At 43.5% G+C, this 24,076-nt stretch overlaps 1 protein-coding gene across 2 annotated transcripts in view; it reads left to right on the forward strand.

Annotated features, from left to right (window-relative positions):
- The window catches only part of sona (SON DNA and RNA binding protein a), a 140,748-nt gene that overhangs the window by 105,672 nt on the left and 11,000 nt on the right, over positions 1-24,076 (forward strand). For both annotated transcript variants that reach the window (XM_084314993.1, XM_084314994.1), the window contains exons 5-6: positions 299-2,002; positions 2,495-2,642. In XM_084314993.1, the coding sequence (XP_084171119.1) occupies positions 299-2,002; positions 2,495-2,642 (1,852 nt within the window). The remainder of the gene's footprint in view (positions 1-298; positions 2,003-2,494; positions 2,643-24,076) is intronic.

Below are 24,076 nucleotides of genomic sequence, written 5' to 3' on the forward strand. Positions count from 1 at the left end.
GACTGAGTCTAGGGGGAGGACTCCATACGAGGACGTTAGTAATTGATGATACAAATCTGATACAAAACCTCTCGATGTTTCTCTTTCATAGAAGAATTTGTGTTATCTGTGGTGTTCAATTGGTATCCTTAATGGGACTCCATGAGCCTTCAAACATAACAATAACTGTGCGTAAAAATAATATGTGGAACTGGTGAGATTACATTTTTTATGGATGTCTTCATATCTACAACAACCCTGTTTGTTGAAAACATCTAGGAGCCATGAACTCTAAAGCTCTAACCCTCTTTCCTCTCAGACCGTGGGGAAGCAGAGGGAGACGGCAAAATCAAAAAGCACAAGAGGCACGCTGCCAAGAAGAAGAAGAAGAGGAGGAAGAAGGATGAAAAGCAAGACAAGAAGTCCCCGTCTCACTCTCCGTCTGACAGCAGCTCGGTGTCTGGTTCGGAGTCCGAGGGAGCCAGGGATGGCGTCCAGGAGCCGCTGTCCAAGCTGCCCCCTAAAGGCAGGCGAGGGGGAGAGGAGCGAGGAGCTCCCGGCCTCACCCAAACACACCAAACTGTGACCGTGAAGAAAGAGGAGATCGAAGAAGACGTCACCCCGTCTGGTGGGAGGGGAAGCGGCAACGGCTCAAGGAGGTCACCATCTGCAGGCCAGCAGGAGAGGGCGCAGGCCGTGGTTAAAGTGGAAGCTAACCATAGTGACGGGGGTTTCACCCATGCCCAGGAACTGCCAGACATCATCCCCAAACAGGATGGAACTACACCGCGAGACGACCCCGGCCCGAAGGACCAGGCCAACTCTGCACAGAGGGCAAAGGCCAACGATCGGGATTCATCTAGATCCAGGTCTCGCTCTGGTTCGAGAGGCCTGGACATCAAGAGATCCCATTCGAGTCACAGTGCCTCGCCGAGCCCCGGCCCGGACGTCAAGAGGTCTCAGTCAAGTTCGAGTGCCTCACCGAGCCCCAGTAGGCAGTCGCCCGGCGGACAAGCAGCAGCAGCAGGAGGCAGAGAACGGTCCAGATCCGGCTCTAGTTCTTCTTCCAGGGGAAAACGGTCACCGTCGCCCATGAAGACCAGAAAGCTGTCCCGTTCTCGGTCCCCCAAGCCACGGAGGAGGTCCCTCTCCAAGTCCCCTAAATCCCCTAAAAGATCCAGCCACCCGTCCCCTTCCCCAAAGAGAGGTGGACGCCGGTCCAGGTCCACCTCGCGGTCCCTCTCCCCCAAGAGAAAGAAGTCCAAGTCCCCCAAGAGAGCCAGACGCCCATCACCGTCTCCTAAGAGGAAGTTGTCCCGTTCTCCCAAACGCAGTGGGCGCAGGTCCCCCTCCCCCTCGCGCTCTCCCAGGAAAGGTCGGAGGTCAGAGTCGCGGCCTCGTGGGGCCGCCAGGCGATCTCCCAGATCCCGCTCTCCCAGGCGTGGCGGTGCGCTCGGGAGGCGGTCGCGGTCTCGTTCACTCAACAGGCTCCGGCGCCCGCTTCGCCGTTCGCGTACACGCTCCCCACTGCCAGTGAGGCGCGGTGGGGCCAGGCGATCCAGGTCTCACTCTGCGTCTCGGCGGAGGAGAACGCCGCCTCCCCGGAACCGTCGGTCTCACTCCCGGTCGATGCGCCGTGCCAGACGCACCCGGTCGCGTTCCGTCGTCATCCTGAGGCGGAATCGTCGCTCCAGAACCAAGAGCCCCCACAAACGGACCAAATCCAAGTCCCCAGCTCAGAGGAGGAACCGGTCGCCCCCGAGGCCCAGCAGACGCTCCAAGTCCCGCTCGCCGTCTCGGTACCAGTCCAAATCCAGATCCCCTCAGAAGAGCGGCAGGAGGTCCAGGTCCAAGTCAGCCTCTCCTGGTTTGAACAAGTCCAGGTCAGTGTCCAGCGACGGGGGGTCCGATAGTGCCTCCCCAGCCCACTCCACCTCCTCCTCTCCGGTTAAAGACACCAAGACCACCTCCGCCCCTGAGGCAGAGCAGGCAGACGGTGTGAAGGCAGCACCACCAGGAGCAGGTGAGACCTTTTCCTTGTCATTCTTAAACAAGATACTCTGGACACGTGAGGAAGATATGTTTATTTCCGTGGCTACTTCCTCACAAGCTCTGGAAAGAATAAGCAGCTGAACTTTCTTTGCTCTGAGAGCGACACAGAGGCTGGGAACACACACACGCACGCTTGCACGCATGCACATGTCATGTAACTCGAGAACCGAGGGACGGAATTGGTGGAGTGATGTGGCGTTCAAACGGAGGATGTTTCGAACGGTATATTATATGTTCGGAGGTTAACGTGTCAAATGCAGCATAATCATAATGATTATCAGTATTCTCTAATACTGATATTCTATTTTAGCCTGGTATCTGACCGATATCCCATATCAGTATTTGTGCAACCCTAATTAGAATGAGTCATGGCAGTTATGAACACATACACACACACACGCACACGCACACACACATAAGTGATTATATCAGGAGTTTTAAAAGTTGTCCTTGTACCCTGCAGGTCCATGGAAGCCTCTGTCTGTAGCCGGTGCTCCCAGCACCCAACCTGCAGCCGCCGACCCAGCTGGAAGCCAGCCTGCTCCCAACCACCAGGAGAAGGGCAGCAGCCCAGCCAGCTCCTCCTCCGAGAGAGTCGGGTCCAGATCCAGGTCTGCTTCTTCTATGAGCACAATCACTGCATCACTGCTGTCGGAACCAATTTCAATATTCAGATTCCATTTGAAGAAAATGCATGAACTTGATTTACCAAAACTGCCAGTCGAATGTAAAGAAAATACATTATTGGTATGAGGTGAACTGAAAAGGCATCACAGGCTCTTGTCCCTTTTTTGACCTGGGGAAAATGTGCCTGCAGTGCGAGCCAGTAGAATGGGCAAAGCACAGCCCAATGCCTAATGGAAGTTACTAGAGCTGTGAATCTTCACTGGCCTCACAATTTGATTAGATTCTACGATGCATCTCGATGCATCTCAATAATATATTATATCCTCATTTTTATAATCTATTACTGCACATGGCTACTTTTTCATCAATTAATACAAGCAGTCAGATAAATTAACTTTTATTTAGAAAGTTCTTAAATCAGAATGTCAAAATAAATGTCTTTACTAGTGTTGCATGATACAGATACTAGAAAGGTATCTCGATACCCAGCTGTCAGTATTAATATCAATACTTTTAGAATAGCCTGATGCTGTATTTTCTATGAGTTGAGTGGATGCATGACCAGAGCACTAGCTTTTTTTTAATTTTTTTTATCAAATGTTTTATTTTCTCTTTTTTTACATGAAACAAGACAAACAATACAGTAACAGTAATAATCAACAATAACTCACAGGACAATAACAGAAATAATAACAATAATGACAGTCCGGTAATTAAATCAGAATGAAAATAGACTAAAATACATAAAAATAATAAATACAATACATGGACACTCGCTCGCTCGCCCCCCCCCCCCCCCCCCCCCCCTCAGGACCCCAACGTGGGCTATACATCCACTACTTCATTCAACACCAGAAAACTACAAATTTATATGCGTTCCTTTATCTTATCCACCACAGCCACCCAGACTGCAATGCTGGCTTCATTAACACCTAAAACCCGCACAGTAGATATCTCTAGATAAATCACATCGAGATAGGTGAGAATCCATACCGTCGGGCACATTTTATCCAGTTGAATCCAGCGTGACGCTATCAACTTTTTGGCAGCTGTAGAACCTGCCAAAATGAGTCTCTTTACATGTACAGCGGTTGATAACTGAGAAACATCATTCAACAACAGTACAGAAGGCAGTGTCGGTATGGTCAGAGATAAAATCTCTGATAATTGAGTGGTAACATTTTCCCAGAAGGTCTCAACAGGAGGGCATTCCCAATACATATGCATATATGTACCAATAGCACCGTTTGAACACAAGGAGCATCGAGAGTCAGGTCTGAGACCCATTAGGTTCAATCATCTAGGGCAGGGCTATTCAACTAAATTGTTCAGGGGGCCACATTGTCAGAAACCCAAGGGGCCAGGGGCCGGACTGCCACGGCGCCTCCCCGTGCTATGAATATATGTACACTTGACACGACACGCAACCACATTTTCACAACTTTTATTTAACTACATTGCAAAAGTAGTATACTTTTCAAAAAAAGTGCTTCATTTATGTGCCACATCTGCAACATCTCCTGCAGAAAGTGCTTCATTTATGACTGTGCAACAACTGCAACATCTCCTCTTCAACATTTCAATATAAAAATAAAATAAAAAACAAACGAGTGCATGATGTGCATCTGAACATTCTAACATCAACACTTGAACAAAAAAACACATTTATAGTGCAGCTGAGCTTATGAAAAAGTGCTTCATGTCTGTGCAACAACAGCAAATCACAGCATCTTATTAGCACTTATTGTCCACTCTTAACTCTCAAACATCAGGGGGGGGGGCAGACAGGCCTAGCCTACATACACACATCTAATGAGAGCGATTGCACTTCTTTGACTGGGCAATGGCAGAGAAAGAGGGTTCATAGGAAGTGAGGGCTACCCGCAAACAGTGATGCAAATGCTCATTTGTCAAGGAGGCACGTTGCTTGTTTTAATGGCATTCATGCGAGAGAAACTGGATTCACAGGTGTATGTTGAGCCAAACATTGTTAGCACAGATATTGCCAGCGTTTTTATTTTGGGGAATGTCTTGACATGAATACACTTTATCCAAAATGTTGTGGTGGATTCATTCTCAAGTGCCTGCTTCAGAGCAGATGATGCTTGCATGTCAATTATTTCAAGTTGCAGGAGACCTTCATCAATGTGAAGTGATGCAAGGAACTCTTGTCCTTTTGTGGAAATAGCAGCTACATTGGCAAATGGGTTGCTCACAAAATGCATCAATTCTCTGGACATGTCAAATTCATCAAATCGACTTGCAAAGTTTTCCCTCAATTTATCAATGAAATCTGTCATTAATTGAGTGACTTTTGGCTCAATTGTGCGTGTTAACGTTGACATGAAAAGAAAAAAGTAAAAATAAAAATAAAGAAATTTTTATTTTTTTTATTTTTTTTTATTATCCTGTAATCTTTGGCGGGCCGGTCAGAATCATCCCGCGGGCCAGTTGAATAGCCCTGATCTAGGGGTCAGGTAAGTCCTATGAACAAAGTTAAGATTAATCTGTTGGTGATCTGGGTTGCGTGATGATAGCCGAAACCTGTGGTGCTCAAGTGGAGCATCACATGGGACGCCGTGAGCCTTCAGAGCTGCTCTTATTTGTAAATAGAAAAAAAAGGAGGATCTGGGGAGGTCAAATTTTCTGGATATATCTTGAAAACAGCGGAGACCATAGTCATCGAAGATATCCCCCAATGTGTGTATGTCTTTCTTTTCCCAACCAGGGTGTCTGATAGGTTGTTGTCCAATAACGAGTAAATTGTTATTAAATAGGGGAGAATGCATGTGCCATTTATGGTGATTAGTACACGTTTTCTGTGTGTCAAGCCAAATCCGGATCACATGTGTAATAAGAAGGCCAAATCTTAAGTTGCATTGCTTAATTGATATGTTGGTGTATACTATATCCTGCAGTCTATGTGGGGCCACTATCTTCCGCTGATACCGCTGCTTGAGAATCAAACCAGGTGATCAGTGGTCTTCAAGAGAACGCTTGAAAGTAATATTTGAAGTCTGGAAAGGCTAAACCCCCGTCGGATTTATTTCTCTGTGCAGTGGATCTTTTTAATCGTGGGCGTTTGTTGTTCCAAATGAATTTATATGCAGCAGAGTGCAGTTTTTGCCAGTAACCAGCAGGGGGGGGGGGGGGGGGGTAACCAGAGCACTAGCTTTAATAATAATAATATATTTGATTGGTAGGGCGCTTTATAGTTGTCGAGCAAATCCCAAAGCGCTACATTTTAAAAACATAAAAGCTAGCAAGAGTAAAAAAATTCTTATTTAAAAAAATATATATAAAAATTTTAATAATCTATGTTCTGTCACTGCATCGATGCAGAATCGTCCACGTCTGCATCGCGATGCATCTTAGAATCGAGAAATGTCCACACCCCTATAGGGATGCACCGATATGAAAATTTGCCACCGATACCGATTGTTCAAATAACACAATCGGCGGATACCGATATTTGTGGCAAATAATAAAAAATATTTTTAATTTTTATATTTTTTTTATGAAGCTACTGTATATTTGTATGTCTCTAAATGTTTTGATGAATTGAAAATTTAGGACCCTTATGTAAAAAAGCCGAAAGTCTTTTTCTGGTCTTCATCCTCCAGTCCACTGAGCTGTACTGTATTGTACCCATTCTGCAATCTGTTAATAAAGTTTTCAATCAATCAGACAAATGTATAGAAAAGCTTTTATTAGGTATTAGGGGTATATCTTATATAAGACAACTAACTAAAATGTGATCTCATTGGATGTGCCCTGACAATTAATGCTTGTATATCTTATTGTGTGTTATGTTTGTTTATATGTTTGTTTAAAAAATAATAAAAAAATAAAATACAAAAAAAAAAAAAAGCTTTTATTATAACCATATAACAAAAAATTATATTGTTTATGAAAATGTTTTAGCCCTATGCTTGACTATTATTTTAGGCATGGCAACAAAAATAATAATAATAAAGGCGGTCAGGTGGCGTAGCGGAGATTGCGTTTGTCACCAACGCTGGAGACACTGGGTTTGCGTGTTCGAATCCAGCTCCCGGCGTTGTCACCAGCTTGGCTGGCCGTTCACACTAATACAATTGGCAGTATTAGGGGGTGCGGAAAGCTGGCGGGTGGGTCCTGGGCGTTGTGGACAGCGACCCCTACAGTTCGGTCGGGGCGCCTGCTCAGCGAGGGTAGGATCTGGAGAGAGGTAGTGCGGCCTCCCACACGTTACACTCTCCCAGTGAGAATCTGCGCGGCCAGGCTGGCTGCCAGCTGGCTGCACATGCGTCGGAGGAAAGCATGTGACAGTCTCCGGCCTCTCGGACCAACAGTAGGGGAAAGTGCGCAACAACCAGGAAGGGGGTTGGGAATTGGCATAACGACTAACAGTGGGATGGGAGAAAAATCGGAAAAAGGAGGGGGGAAAAGGTATAAAAAAAATATTATAATAATAATATTAAAATGAATAAATAAAATATTAAATAAATAAATAGGCTACACGTCTCTCTTTTTGTGTTACAAATTGTGCTCACCGATATGAACATAGGCCTCTTTACTTACTTAAAAAAAGGAAACATCAAGAAATGTTTATGGTATTAATTCCACCATGCCATGTGTGTTTTTATTTTATAATGCTCATGAGTCATGATTATTGCTGAAGTCTGAGTCATACAATACTCACTGGCTTTCATAACAGACTAACTTGTCTTGCTCAAGACTTGTTTATTAGTTTAAGAGAGCACTATCTCTCTCAACCAAAGCAATGCATGTAGATGGCAACAGAACAATTTAGATTGACAGTCGATTCTGCCAATTACGTCACACCGCTTGCACCCGCCTCTGCTGTTCTTACCACCAAACGACAAGCGCTTATTCGTTTTTTACTTCCGGGAAGTCCGCCATTGATCTGAACCACAACAAACCTACCGGCGCTAATAACTTTAGCTCCCCGCCGGCTACGAGTAGACTACCAGCAGGAGTACTAAACGAGGAATAATGATTTTACTGCAACAAATGTTATAATAAAAGCTTTTCTATACATTTGTCTGATTGAAAACTTTATTAACAGATTGCAGAATGGGTACAGCACGGGCTGTCTGAGCAAAGGAAGGAAGTGAGAGATATGAATGAGTAATGCTTGCTATGGTCGGGTAAATACGCTGATGTTATTGAACGTGTAACTATATAACGTTAATGCCACAAAATGAATTACTTTGTTAATCATAAGTAGTAACTTTGATGCAGTAGCTTGTGTGGGCAGGTCGCTTGACTGAAACTTTTTTCAAAGTTTGAACGTGTGGACCAGATCGACACGACACAAATTGCCGGATATTTATCGGCTACTGCCATCGGCCGATGCCGGCACCGATGCGCGGTACACGAATAAATAATTTTTCAACCCGCTTTTGTATCGTACATAAGAACACAAATACTATCTATAATCTAGCATTCATTTGAAAACGATTAATAAATCAGCCGGAAAATGACAGCGTGTTTTGTGTATTCCAGTAAATGGCTATTTTCGCGGAAATTCTCTGAAATGACTAGAACTCTCCGAAACTATACTCTTATTCAAAACGGTATAAAGCGGAAATGAACTGATGAAAAAACAATCCGCTTCGTACATGTTGACTGCAAGCAAATCATTGATAAGCGAGGGGTGTATTAGACACATTTTAAGCCATAATTTAAGATATAGTTTAATCGCTCGCAAATGTGCTCGTCCTCCCATTGATTAACGTGGTGGCATCCAAGCGATAAATCGTCATATCTGGCTGGCAACCAATGTGTTAAGATCAGCAACCTTATGTTCTGTTCACGAATGAAAGCTAATATCTGCCGGGAACCGTCGGTAAGCCTCTCGCTGTTGTGTGCCTCGTCCCCTGGCCTGCTCCACCTGGGCCACATACATACCAGACCTGGGCCACATACATACCACACCTGGGCCACATACATACATACCAGACCTGGGCCACATACATACCCAGGCATTAAAGCGTTCCGTCTTGAGACGGATATCTGTCCATTTGATTTGGAGTTCCGTCATTTGATTCGGAGTTGTGACAGATTTTAATCTGAGCCAATCAGAGGCGTCAAATATCATGAAAAAGGGAATTTTTTTTCCCCTACCGCAGCCGCGCCAAGCAGTCATTGGCGAGCAATCGGCAGGACGCAGCGACTTGAGAGACCGGATTGCGCTAATAGTTCGTCGTCGGAAATGTATAATAATCACGAGATACATTCAGACAGTGTTGGATGAGATCTAACTAAATGGATTTATCGACACATTTATGCCCGGATCACAAAGCTTATCGAAGGGTTAGCGGCAGCGAGGCGGCTCTACCGGTGAGTCTCAGCCTGTTGTTACGATATGAAAATGTAATTGTAGTGCTGTCAGACCCTGATATGGGTTGGCTTTTCCTTTTAGCTAACGCTATTAAATATAAATATACAGTGGAGGTTAAAATAAGAATGACTTTGCCTGAAAAAAAAGTCGGGAGATGTTTTGACGGAGATGACTCATCCCCGCGGGAATCGACTTTACCATAAATCATAGGCTGATATACGCTACATTCTCTTTAAACATATAAATGCTACAGGACACAAGTAATAGATTTAATCACTTTTATTCTTGGTCTGACCGACCTTCAGCATAGACCATGAACAGGCAGTAGATCCAGTCGTAGAAACGCATGTCAGAAAACACGAGTCTTACGCCTCGCACGTCAAATCTCTCCTTGTTTATGACGTCACATCCACCACCTGCTTGCACTAACGTTTTTTTTTTTTGATCCACTTTTTCTCCCATTTTTCTATATTTTCTCCCATCCCAATTTCGTATCATCCAATTCAACCCTCCCCTGTCACGAACGCTGTTTCTTGCCTCCCACAAGCCGGCTGCAATGTGGACTAAGTCATACATAGCACAAGTCCCCTCCGGTACTTGAGGTAACAGCAGTCGCATCTTTTCACCTGCGCAGCTCGATCTCTCAGTGTCGAGGAGTAACGCGTGGGAGGCTCACGCTGCCCCCGACACTTCCTGATTCTACTGCGCAGGCGCACCAACCGACTTGTAGGAGTCGCTTGTTCACAACGTTCGATCCCCACCCTTCAGTTTTCCCTCCCCGTAATACGGCCAATGTGTATTACTGCGGATGACCAGCTAAACTGAAAACAATGTGGAGAGCTGGATTCGAACACGCGAATCCTAGCGTCTCCACACTGGTGGCGAGTGCCTTGCCCACTACACCACCTAGCCGCCCCTGCTTGCACTAACGTTACGCACGCCTGCTATACCGATTAGCTAACGTTGGCATAATAACGTTAATGGAAGGAGTAAGTAAGGAGTAATTAAAAAGAAAACCCACCGCGGTGTTCTCAGACGAAAAGGATAAGCTGCACCACCTAATAAAAGAAAGCTTCGAGAGGAAGTTTGAAGAGACTGGCTAGGGCCAGTACAGTCTCCTCCCCATCATATGTATAATCTCTGTTAGGATCTATGGGTAACAGTACTGTATATTTGCATATCGTATGTCACAAATGTAACATTGCTATATACCTGTAGTATGTCATGTCACTATGAATGTAAAATGGAGGACCCTGATGTAAACAAGACGAACGTCTTTCTCTGGTCTGCATCCCCTTAACAATTGTGTGTATTGAGCTGTACTGTATTGTACCCATTCTGCAATCTGTTAAATATTGATTGATTGATTGTTATTAACAGATTGCAGAATGGGTACACAGTACAGCTCAATACACACAATTGTTAAGGGGATGCAGACCAGAGAAAGACTTTCGCCTTGTTTACATCAGGGTCCCCCATTTTCAATTCATCATAACTGACATACATGACATACAGATAGACAATACTGCTACATCTATACATTTATGACATACCAGATTTACAAATACAGTATTGTTTGTGATACAATAAGAGTCTAAAAAAGAGTATATACATTTGACGAAACTACATTGGAGGAGGTTGGGTGGAGGGGGGGGAACTGTACATTGGATTATCGCCGAAACCGAAACAAGTAGGCTCCCTTAAAACGCTAACGCAAAAAAAAAAAAAAAAAACAGTTGAGGTTAAAATAAGAATATGACTTGGCCTGAAAAAAAGTTCAGTCAGGAGATTTTCTTTTTGCTTGAATCCCTGCATACCAGACCTGGGCCACATACATACATACCAGACCTGGGCCACATACATGCATACCAGACCTGGGACACATACATGCATACCAGACCTGGGACACATACATACCAGACCTGGGCCATATACATACATACCAGACCTGGGCCACATACATACATACCAGACCTGGGACACATACATACATACCAGACCTGGGACACATACATACATACCAGACCTGGGCCACATGCATGCATACATACCAGACCTGGGCCACATACATACCAGACCTGGGCCACATACATACATACCAGACCTGGGACACATACATGCATACATACCAGACCTGGGACACATACATACATACCAGACCTGGGCCATATACATACATACCAGACCTGGGCCACATACATACATACCAGACCTGGGACACATACATACATACCAGACCTGGGACACATACATACATACCAGACCTGGGCCACATACATACATACATACCAGACCTGGGACACATGCATGTAGGGCTGTCTTAAATACTTCGAAGCTTCGTTCGATTGGACAAGCTTCGAACATACAAAAAAAATCCAAGTTAAAAAAAAATATATATATATATATTTTTTGCCTCAAATCTTGCGCCTCCATTCCAATTAAACGAAAGTAAGCGGCGCCTCGACTCCCCCTCTCTACAACAAGCACATGGAGATTATCTGTGTTGAAAACAAGGACATGTGCAGCAGACATGTCGACGAAGAAGTCATCAGACGTGTGGTTACACTTTAAAATATGCAAAGACAATGCCCAAAAAGCAGAGTGCCAGATATGCCAGAAGAAAATGGCATATCACAACTCTACAACAACTTTGTCAAATCACCTAAAAAACGTAAGTATCGTTGTACACGACGGCGACGCCACACAAAATATTAATAAGGCTATGCCTATTAGGGATGGGTATCGTTAGGATTGTATCGATACTACTACTCTTATCGATACTGCTTAACGGTTCGGTACTTTATCGATACTCTTATCGGTTCTTTTTGATTATTTTTTTATGATTTTTATATTTGCAGTTGAGAGCATTGGTCATCTCCCTACAGTAAAGATTAGAAATGATTGAATTATTGTAAATTTGTGTGGAGTGGTGGGAATAGCTGCTTCAATAATAACTTATAACAACAACAGACAAGTTAGACAACTATGTATACAAAAAAAACGATATACACTGAATGATTAGTTGTTACCTAAAGTCCTTGGACTCCACTGTAGAGAACGGGTGCAGGCCTTTGACAACAAACTTTGTCACAGCCCTGTGACACTCGTTCACCCTATCCTCTGTCATCTTTCCTCTAGCTGCTAGGGAGAAAGGACTTTGGGTGGTGGAGGTAGAGGGAGGATGTGTGGTGGGCTCACTGGCCTGGGACACATTGGTGGCTGACGCCTCAGCTTGACGATCTATAAAACGTTTTTAGATTGTAGTATTTGTAGCTAAACAATTCTTTTGTTTATTAGCCTATTTGTAATAATTCGTTATTAGCCTAGGAAACTCTGTATCTTGGCTTACCGGCTGCAGTGGACGTGGATGCAGATGGACCACTGCGCGCAAGGCAGTCGAATACGGCGCATTTCTGCACACTAATATCGTGTTTTGCCAACAAATGTTTTGATAGATTGCTCGTATTGCCACCCTTACTGGCAAATGTTTTGTTGCACTTGTGGCAACGTGCGTTGTCGGCATTGACCCTTGTAAAGTATATCCATACTTTAGAACGCTTCGCTCTATCCGCCATCACGACTCAGTGCATGCAGACTCAGAGCTGTCTGTGTCTGTGTGCAGCGCGCTTCAGCACGGAGACAGCGCTTTCATTAAGGAGTACCCGTATGTATAAGAACGAAGTAACCGTATGTGTAGCGCGACTCGCGAGGAGTGTGTGTAATAATGACTCGCTGTAGCTCGCTTCTCGTGCAGAGACAGAGAGAGGAGAGATCGTTCGCAACTTTTAAATAATAGTAATAATAATAATTTCTCTAGACAGAGTATGGATAGCAGTACCGAGGACGTCGGAGCTTATAAATACTCCGGTATTTTCTAATATAGTACCGGTTCCCGTTTAAAACCGGGGTCCGGGGGGCATCCCTAATGCCTATGCTGCTATGACTAATGTGTTACCAAGGGGTTACTTAATTAATTAATCCAATCCACTTTATTTATAGAGCACATTTAACCCTTTCTCTGCCACGCTTATGTACATCCTTATACCATCCTGCCAGCTCTATTTGTCTATGGAGAAGTTCCCCTTCTTTGCAGGGCTATAACTTTTTAAATTGTATTGCTAAATTGACATTACTATGGCCCATTCAACGTCAATTATCTATTGTTTAGGATGTAGCAACGTTCTACTTTTTCATTCACATATTCATACTAAAATACGGTCTAAAGTATAAATATGTTTTTATCGTATTCTGCAGCATTCTGCAGAATGTGATTTATAGCCCTAAATGCATTATATTGATGATCAAATACAGTTTGATAGCGATCGGCGCCAGATAAAAAATGTCAAATGGACGTGCTTCTAGAAGTTACTACTCATCATCTGATGTTGACCGGATGGGCGGGGGGGTCATTTATAATTCCGTGGCCAATGTTAGATGATTCATGTAGTGTGAGTGATATGATCATCAGAGCAGTTTGTATCGAACACGGTCATAATAAACGCTGAAACTTACCCCAGTCTCCTCGGGCCGTTGGGCGATGAGCGTGGAGCAAAAAGATTGCTATTATGGGATGTTGAAATATGCTATCCATTTCCAGGTTGTATAATACTATATACGTCCAAATCATGTTGTTTATCGAGTTATTGGTAACGGATCGCTATCCATTGTGTCGAGCTCGAGTCCCGGGAGCTATAGCGAGTGGTCGGACCGAATTTGGATGAGCACCAGTTTCCGGTTTGCTGTTTGGGCGATCCGCCGATCGGCCACCAGATGGCGCTCTTGAACCGTTGGAGAGTTGAGAGGAGATCAACAGTAGATCTCAAGTCTCCGCGGGAGAAATATAATTGCCATCACCGATTTTTTAAATATTGATCTCAATGACGTGTTACTGCGTCATTGGCAGATTAAGCATGGCGAGCAATGAAGTGTTACGGCGTCATTGGCGATTAAAGGGTTAAAAACAACAGTTTACCAAAGTGCTGTACAAGTCCCACAACATAAGATAAAAAAAAAAATATTATAATAAAATTTAAAAAAAAATATTAAAAATGTTTTAAGCTTCGAATTAAAATCAAAGCTCTGCCCCGAAGCTTCCATTGTCAAAAAAAGCTTCGAAGGTCAGCCCTACATAGATGTATACATACCAGACCTGGGACACATGCATGCATACCAGACCTGGGACACATACATACCAGCAGGGGTGGGGGGGGGGTGGAGCACAATATACTCGTTATCACTAGGGTTGGGCATCGTTTGGATTTGAACGATTCCGATTCTCCATTTCGATTCCTGTTCTAAACGATTCTCGATTCCGATTCTTTGAGGTGCAGGTCAAAACCGGTCACAGCTTATTTCGCAGGATTTTTTTTTTTTTTTTTTTTTTTTTTGAAAAATCTTAAAAGATTTTCATACTACTCACATTGTCAGTTGACTTGATACAGTTTAATTTGGTTGCTGTACTGTAACCGGAAGTTAGGAACCGGTTCCTATTAGAACCGGTTCTCGGTGCCCAACCCTAGTTATCACCATACATAACGCTTATATTGAAACACGTTGACATTAGGGCCGTTCTTTCAACCTAAAAGTGCACTTTCTTCAACCTCGAACCTCAATTCCTTAGCGACCCGTGTTACCAATGTAAACAAATCGGCGCGCACATTCGACACAGATATGAAACAAGTCATACGGAACAAATAACGTATAACGGAGGCTGAAATTAAACCAATATGACTCTCAAACTCACGACAGTAGTACACAACTACACATACAGACGCACAAAATGTATTCTGCATTGATTAAGTGATCATCAAAACCCAGCTTAAGCCGTTAAACCAATGTAGTGAATCCCGAAGTCAATATACGCACACACAGTCGAACTGGAACGCTTTACCAAACATACACTACCAGCATTCATATCTCATACTGTTACGTACCCCCGTGTGGAGACGCAACACAAGGCCACAGACAGGGTAGGTGAGGGTGCAGTGACACAAAACGCCAGAGACAAATTGCAAAATAATAATATTTATTTCACAAATAAGGATCAGCAACACAGAGAGCAAAGAGGACCTACCAGTGAGCACCAAATCAAATATTAAAAGGAAACAAAAACCCACCCCCCCCTTTACAGGCGCGGACGCCCCAAAGTACAGGTGGTGGTGCTCACTCTAAAGCTGGTGTCTTTAACAGTAGGTCGCCTACGTGATGCAGAATGTAGACCCTGGGTATCTTCCTGCCCTCAATGTCCCTGTGTGCGAAACAAAAGGTTAGCAACAAGAAAAACAATCACCATAAACTGGGTGATGAATTAATACACAAATACACAATACAGGTTATGGGTAACAGAAGAATGTACAACAGGCAGGTTCACACAAGATACAATACTATGACAAATGGCTAAACCACCAGAGCCTTGCCCAGCTCTCACACAATCGGTAGCTCAACAGAGCTGTAACTGGCTCATGTAACAAACATGAGCCCCACAGAGCTTTAACTAGCTCTCTCACAAATACGAGCCCAACAGAGCTTTAACTGGCTCATGTAACAAACATGAGCCCAAACACAAATCAAATGAGAGCCCTAACACAACACCACCAGATAGTTACCAACATACACCGACCGGGCTCTGGCTAACATTACATACACAGGGATATATGAAGGGATGTGGAGGTCAATTAGTCTGATGAGCCTCAGCTGCTGTTGCTGCTGCTTCTGCTGTTTGGAGTGGGATGGTGATTGACCCTGAGAGATAGATAGGTTATACAGGAGGGAGACAAAAAAAAAAACAATACAACCTGCCTACATACATAACACATATATATATATATATATAATACCCCATACAATATAATAATACATGCATACATAATGATATAAGGACACCGTCCGTAACACATACGTTCATCTTCCAATCGCTTAACCATAACATAACTTACTTACCGTTACCAAAACAACGTGTCCCAGAGTCCACTCATGCATCCATTTCAAAAGGAACACTCGCGTTGCGTCATCTGCTCTGCTAAGCTCTGACTGAGAGAGGGAAATACTAACTGCCCTGCCCTGCCCTGCCCTCTGCTGGCTTGTGCTGTGCACTACAGATTTGGCGCACAGTCTGTGACGTCACGGTATTGAGAATCATACCGGCGGGATTTCGAAATATCCTGATATACCGTAATACCGTCATACCGCCCAAGCCTACTGTATAGTAGGGTTGCACGGTATACCGGTATTGGTATAGTACCGCAGTACTAGAGTGTTTGAAATGATACTATACTGCGTTTGGGGAAAAACTGTACTTAAAAAAAAAAAAAAAAATTATTCATTTATGCGCGCAAATGCCTTCCTATTGGAGCACAGCTGTGACGTTGCGCTAACTTAGTTGTGTGAAGGGGAGGTACAGGTATGTGCATGGTAATAGTAGAAAGCGTTGGTACCTGGCTGGCTATAGCGTGGCTATCGAGCCAGCGTTGGTACCTGGCTGGCTATAGCGTGGCTATCGAGCCAGCGTTGGTACCTGGCTGGCTATAGTGTGGCTATCGAGCCAGCGTTGGTACCCGGCTGGCTATAGCGTGGCTATCGAGCCAGCGCTGGTACCCGGCTGGCTATAGCATGGCTATCGTGCCAGCGTTGGTAACCGGCTGGCTAAGTAGCGTGGCTATCGAGCCAGCGTTGGTACCTGGCTGGCTATAGCGTGGCTATCGAGCCAGCGTTGGTACCTGGCTGGCTATAGCGTGGCTATCGAGCCAGCGTTGGTACCTGGCTGGCTATAGCGTGGCTATCGAGCCAGCTAGCCAACGCTAACCATAATACTAGTCTCAGCTTTAACTAGAAGGTACCTGGCTGGCTATAGCGTGGCTATCGAGCCAGCGTTGGTACCCGGCTGGCTATAGCGTGGCTATCGAGCCAGCGTTGGTACCTGGCTGGCTATAGCGTGGCTATCGAGCCAGCGTTGGTACCTGGCTGGCTATAGCGTGGCTATCGAGCCAGCGTTGGTACCTCGCTGGCTATAGTGTGGCTATCGAGCCAGCGTTGGTACCTGGCTGGCTATAGCGTGGCTATCGAGCCAGCGTTGGTACCTGGCTGGCTATAGCGTGGCTATCGAGCCAGAGTTGGTACCTGGCTGGCTATAGCGTGGCTATCGAGCCAGTGTTGGTACTGGCTTTAACTAGAATGACATAGCTACTAGCTAACGTTATATAAGCTAATGTTAGCTGAGTTTATTCTATGCAAACTGTCTCTAGATGTGCTAGCTGGCTAACGTTAATCAATAAAGATCCTCAACGTTTGACAATTGCCCATTTAATGTTTCATACATACTGTATAAAGACAACGGAAATCTATTTTATTTGTGTTAAACAGCCTACAAATTATGACAACCTAGTTCTATATTACGATAGGCTATATCTAATCAGTCTCACTCATCAAAATATTTTCTATGAATGAATGAATGAAAACTTTATTTAACAGATTGCAGAATGGGTACAATACAGTACGGCTCAATACACACAATTGTTAAGGGGATGCAGACCAGAGAAAGACTTTGTCTTGTTTACATCGATCAGGGTCTCCCATTTTCAATTCATGACATTTATGACATACACAACATACATGACATTTATGGCATAGGGACATACAGGTATATAGTACTGTTACATTTGTGACATATACGATATGCAAATATACAGTACTGTTACCCATAGATCCTAACAGAGAATATATACATATGATGGGGAGGAGACTACATTAGGAGGGGGTAGGTTATGGTATCTCAAACTAATTAGGCCTCTGCTATGACAAATGTAAAATAATAATAATACTAATAATAAAAACATACTTTTTCTACCCCTTGATTTTTTTCTGAAAGTATCAAAGTATCAGAATTAATATTGGTATAGTATCGAAACTAAAATGATATCGTGACAACCCTACTGTATAGTCCCTATGCACTGTATGTAAGGTCCTGTTGTCATGCGTCTGTCCTACTGTATAATTTTTCAACTTGTTGATGAGACTGTATAGCACCACTGTCACAAAGGTACATTACTAAAGGTCTTATGGCAAATAGTCATTTAAATATGTGTGCATATATATACACACGTGCACGCACACACACACAGGGTTACTTTATGACCTGGGCCAGAGAGACTGTTGTTCTCGCTACATGTCTGACATTACATTAACCTCTTAAGCCCATAAATTTTTATTTTGAGCGAAAGAGAGACGAGGAGAAAGAGGAATCCGGCGAGGCAGCTAATGTTACTGAGGTGGATAACGTTATATTGGCGGCTGATAACGCTAGCGAAGTTAGCACTCGCACATACACACATACACACACTGTGGGCCAGCCAGTGACTTTGGTGGTGTGTGCTATTGCACCAGTCTCGTTCCCGTTTGCACTAGGGATGCACGATAATTATCGGGCCGATATCAGCAATTATGACGTCATCCCGATAAACTCGATAACGTTATTAATAGCTCCGATAATATAATATATTTTTTGCAAAAAAAAAATGCGCTGTGGGTGAATTGGAATGAAGTGCGTTTGTTTTGACTAAAGTCTCCTCCCGTTTTGTCAGTACTGTGCTACGACTGACAGCGTGTGGTTTAGGAACAGGGCGTTTTACACAAATCCAGCGCTCCCTTTCTTGGCTGTGACGTAGCCACGCAAGTTAACGTTAACAACAAAGATGGCCGCGTCGGTACTCGGAGTTTCAGAGTAAAAAGATTGCTTGCTATTTGTAATAAATGCAATGCAGACGTTCCACAAGACAGACAGACCGGCGCATGCAGTTCAGCGTTGCGGAGCATTTAGCCTGCTGGCTACCTAGCTCCACTTCAACCACCATCGGGAGCTCCAGCAGCTTGTCGATGTGCTAATAGCCTCAGTTTAACGTTAGGTTGCTGAGGCTATTAGCACATCGACAAGCTGCTGGATCTCCCGATGCTGGTTGAAGTGGAGCTAGGTAGCCAGCAGGCTAAATGCTCCCGACGACATCAACAAGCTGCTGGAGCCAGCTAACGTTAGCTTGACTGGTTGCTGGCTAACTAATGAAGCTACTCGTCCCGGGAGATAACGGCGCTGCCTGGCTGGTTGTTGGCTAACTAATGTAGCTACTCGTCCCGTGAGATAACGGCGCTGCCTGGCTGGTTGTTGGCTAACTAATGTAGCTACTCGTCCCGTGAGATAACGGCGCTGCCTGGCTGGTTGTTGGCTAACTAATGTAGCTACTCATCCCGTGAGATAACGGCGCTGCCTGGCTGGTTGTTGGCTAACTAATGTAGCTACTCGTCCCGTGAGATAACTGCGCTGCCTGGCTGGTTGTTGGCTAACTAATGTAGCTACTCGTCCCGTGAGATAACGGCGCTGCCTGGCTGGTTGTTGGCTAACTAATGTAGCTACTCGTCCCGTGAGATAACGGCGCTGCCTGGCTGGTTGCTGGCTAACTAATGTAGCTACTCGTCCCGGGAGATAACGGCGCTGCCTAGCTGGTTGCCCTTCTGTCAAACTTCTTTAATTTAGCAAACGACTCGTCAATAGGTACAAGCGGGCCCCCAACACCGTGGCGGTGGTGATGCCGCAGGTGACCCGTTGTGGTGGTGATGTGAGGTGGTGATGTGTCCACTCAAAGCTTCTTTTTCAAGGCTCCGCTTTGAAAAAAGAAGAAGAAAAAGCTTTGAGCGTCTTAGGTTGGATGCACCACAAGCTGTTGACGGATTGTGAATTTTCATTTGGAAAAATAAATATGGTCACTTTATCAGTCAAAACTGTTGTCTTGGCTTTTGTTTCTGTTGTCTGGTTAGGTCACATTTAAGTTGGTGTTAAGTTATTGTCCTGGGAAGTCTTTTTATGTATTATTATTGTATTGTGATACGTTTTGTTTCATGTTGAAAAAAAAAATGTTTGATAAAAAAAAATATATACATTAAAAAAAAATGTATAATACAATAAATATCGGCTTGAGGAGCATAAAGTTATCGGTATCGGTGTCAAAAAAGCAATATCGTGCATCCCTAGTTTGCACACGCACATACATCACTGGGAACGCTCAGAGGAAAGAGGGGCTGAGAATATCTGTCTGTGTGTGTGTGTCTTGCTCTCTCTCCCTCTCTACATCTCTCTCTCCTGAACCTATTTCATTCAAAAGGAAGATATTGATGGACAGTAGCTATACTAGTATAAATTATAGCTCAGTTGTAGCTGTAACAGAATAATTGTATTAACTATTATTCAATAGCGTTTCAATTATAATGAATTAAATAATTGTATAAAGAATTTTCCATGTTCCGTCATCTAATAATACTTATCCTATCTGTATCAAAGTAAGATGTTGGTATTGTGACAACATACTTGACAACCGATCTAGTGCGTCTAGTAGGCATGGGCCAATGTGTGATTTTGGTGGTATGTGCACAGATGCTTGGCCCTTAGTATGCACACGCACAGTATAATTATGCATGTAATAAATAGTTTGTTAATAAACTGTTACTTGAACAATTTTCACTGTGCTCCTAAATTTCTTTGTCTGCTCCTACATTTTTATTTAGGAGCACATAGCTCCATGGGAAAAAGGTTAGCGTAGAGCCCTATATATGGAGACATTAACATTACGTTATCAAACATAGGGATGAAGACTGTAAAAATATGTATACAGGGCTCGAAATTGCAACCGAATTGGTCGCATAATGCGACCGAAATTGTATCTGTGCGACCTCAAAATATAATTGGGAGCATTCGTGCGAGTGCAAATAATTGTTCTGGTGCGACCCCCCCCCCCCCCAACGTCCCTTTCTCTGCACATTCGCTAGTTTGTCTGTCACTCAGTATGTGCCAGTGAGTTGACGGTGACCATTCTAACCAATCAAACGTGAGCTTGACGTTCTTACATGGAATGCTGATTTTAGATTGGTTCAGTTGACGCAGTGCCCTCACGGCCCCTCCCCCTCACAGACCCGTCTTGTCACAGACCAGTCTCATTAGCACCGAAGCATTAAACAATGGCCCAGTATACTATTCACTTGTCTAACGTTATCTAGCTGGCTAGCTACTGAAGCTCATAACATCATTGAAATTCGTTTTTGCAGCTGTGGCTAAAGTTAGCTAGCTACCAGTGTACCATCCATCTGCGACGGACTTAATTAAACACTTCATGGAAATGGAGTAACGTTAACGTTATGTCGAGTTCATACTACACTACACGTATGAACTCGACATAACGTTAACGTTACTCTGCAAAAAAAATATGACATATATTGTTGGTGCTCCTTACATTTTTGGTGGGTGCTCCCAACTTTTTGAAGTTGGGAGCACCAGTGCTACCAAGTAAAAATGTTAATTTCGAGCCCTGGCATATGGTAAGTGTCGACAATGTTTTATAATTTTTCTGTACATTTTCATCATAAAAATTCTGTGCCCCCAAAATACAAAAAAAGCCCCCAAAAATCAATTAAGGGGGGCAAAAAAAGCCCTGGGTCATCTTCAACGCGACACACAGACAATAGAGCATGTCGAAGCTAGCTATGCAGCTATGAAACCAGTGCCTTATGTACGCTAGCCGCAATGCTAACTGTTATAATGGGAAATCAGTCACATTAGCACATAAGCTAACACAATTTGCGATATTTTTGTGAGACTAAACTCTTTGTTCTTGGTCGAAAATCGTGTTGCTGTTGGTTTTGTTTCATCAATAAATGAGGCAGAATATACTGTGAATGTATCTTTTTTTTGTTTATTGCACTTTGTTCTCGCTGCAAACAAATAATGCTAATGTTTAGTCTCGAGGCTAAAATTATTTGGAACCAGTTTGTCCGCCTCTGCGCCTCCATATTCCATTGCCGTTTCTGAATAAAACGGGACTAACATTTAAACTCTCTTCACTTCTCTCACGCTCTCGTATCCCCTTTCCCCATTTCCTCCAAACAAACATGTGCGCTGCCTTGGTACCGCTTCTGTGTGTGTGTGTGTGTGTGTAACGTAAATTGGGCGAGTGTGTAACTTTTTTCTGTGAGGGAGAGAGGAAAGCACTGCGCTAAATTAAGGCTTGTCTCAGCCGCGTGGCTTAGAAACTGACGTGACAACTAGGGATGCCCCGATCGATGGGCCAGCGATCGGTATCGGCCGATATTCAGTATAAATATGAGATTGGTGAATTCCGATAATGCTTTATTTTCGCCGATCGTGAAAACCGATCGAAAAACATGATCCAATTCTTAGCGGAGTTCTCACTCGCTGACTTCTCTCTCAGAGGCACACAGAGCTGCAGCGTATCTGAGGCGTTGTCTTAACGTTATCTAGCCGGCTAGCTACTGATGGCTCCTGATATCAACAAATGCTCCAGCAATAGTCGAGTGCATGATACCTCCGGTAGCTAGGTAGCTCATGTTAGCTCACTGTTTACACGAAATGACCCAGTAAACTAAATAGTTCACTGAGGCGTTGTCTTAATGTTATCTAGCCGGCTAGCAGTAGCTACAGATAGCTCCTGATATCAATGCAGGGCTGTACGCTAAGCTTTTTCACTAGGGGCACACTAGTGAAAAATAATATTTTTTAGGGGCACATTTTTAAATAACAATTTTACCATTATTAAAAAAAATATGTTCCTCCTGCCTCATTACTGTGGTCCTTTTATTTAACATTTAAGTGCGTTTGTTTTCAAATTTGTATCTTTTATAATGAACTCAACCAACTGAGAGTGTGTAAATCACTAATAGAACAAAAACAACAAACTGTGTGTGCGCGCGCTTGTGTAGTGCTCCTTGAATGAGATCACCACAACACACACACCATTGCATTAATCAGGAGGACAAGAAACTCTGCATACATTTGTTTCACAATGAAAAGTGCTTTAGAAATCAAATTAATTATTATTATTGTAAATAACCCCATGACAGGTTTATTATTTTTATGGGTAATTACCTGCTTCATATTTGTGATGTTACTGGTTTCAGTGTGTGCCTAAAGTGATCAATGTGTTGGGCCGTTTATAGAGATCTATGCCAATTAATGTTTATGTATATCCGGGACTTTTATAAGAATTGAGAGGTATTTGTATATGTGACCTTTATTTTGAAAACCGTATTGCGACGCAACCTTATTTACATTTGCGCTTTTGACAGTGAAATGTTCAGTCCAACTTAGCTCGAAGGAAAGACTAATCAAAAAGGTTTAATTGACCCGTATGAGGCTCTTACGGTAGGACTTTGATTGTTTATAGAAGTGGAATGTAATACTATGCAAAAAAAGAAATAAACAGTGATTTTACCAGCAGTAAAGTTGCAAGCCACTTTAATTTCATATACGGGGAACCGTGACAATTATTAGTATTATCTTATTTGCATATTGTCTCATTATTAGATAGATAGATAGGTTGATACTTTATTGATCCCCGGAGGGAAATTGAAGTAGACAGTATTTCACGTCCTAATATGGGGTTCCTACTCACCTAATGCATCGCTGAACCTGAACGTTAGAAGTGTCCGTGTCCCCGTCAATCAATCATCAAATCATCACGTCAATCATCATCATCTTATCATCTCTCCACATCGGACGTGGTTGTCATAAAATGGACTGATATCCACTCAGTTGTTCTTGCAGAGCAAAATTAGCAGCTTAAATTTATTGAAAGGAAGTGCTTATTTGGCGATGCAATAGCCCATATTATTATTGAAAGGCAGAGGCCACATTCAGTTTTGTTTCGCTAGGAATTATTGGATTTGGTGTTGGTTGTATAGACTAAACAGACAGGGACATGGTATTTAATCGCACGATTGACTACAAGTACCAAGTATATAGCGTGACCCAGATTCACTCCACGCAAATCTTTTTTTCACTCAGGCTATCGGCGATCGCAGTAAGTTCATTCATTGCCGACAGATTCTTTCATAGCACCACGACATTGTGTCGCACTGTACAGCCTTGGTTGTAGGCTAATGTTTTACAATTTTTTTATCCAATTTGTATGGATACATTTAGGAGTGAAATGCGAATGAAGGGTTGAAATCACTACTCGCAACGTTGCTCCCAAATATAATTTTACACTCGCAACGACCAAATTAAGGGGCAATTTGCGA

This window comes from Notolepis coatsorum (assembly GCF_963971535.1).
Source record: "Notolepis coatsorum genome assembly, chromosome: 5".
In the NCBI taxonomy this organism is placed as follows: Eukaryota; Metazoa; Chordata; class Actinopteri; order Aulopiformes; family Paralepididae; genus Notolepis; species Notolepis coatsorum.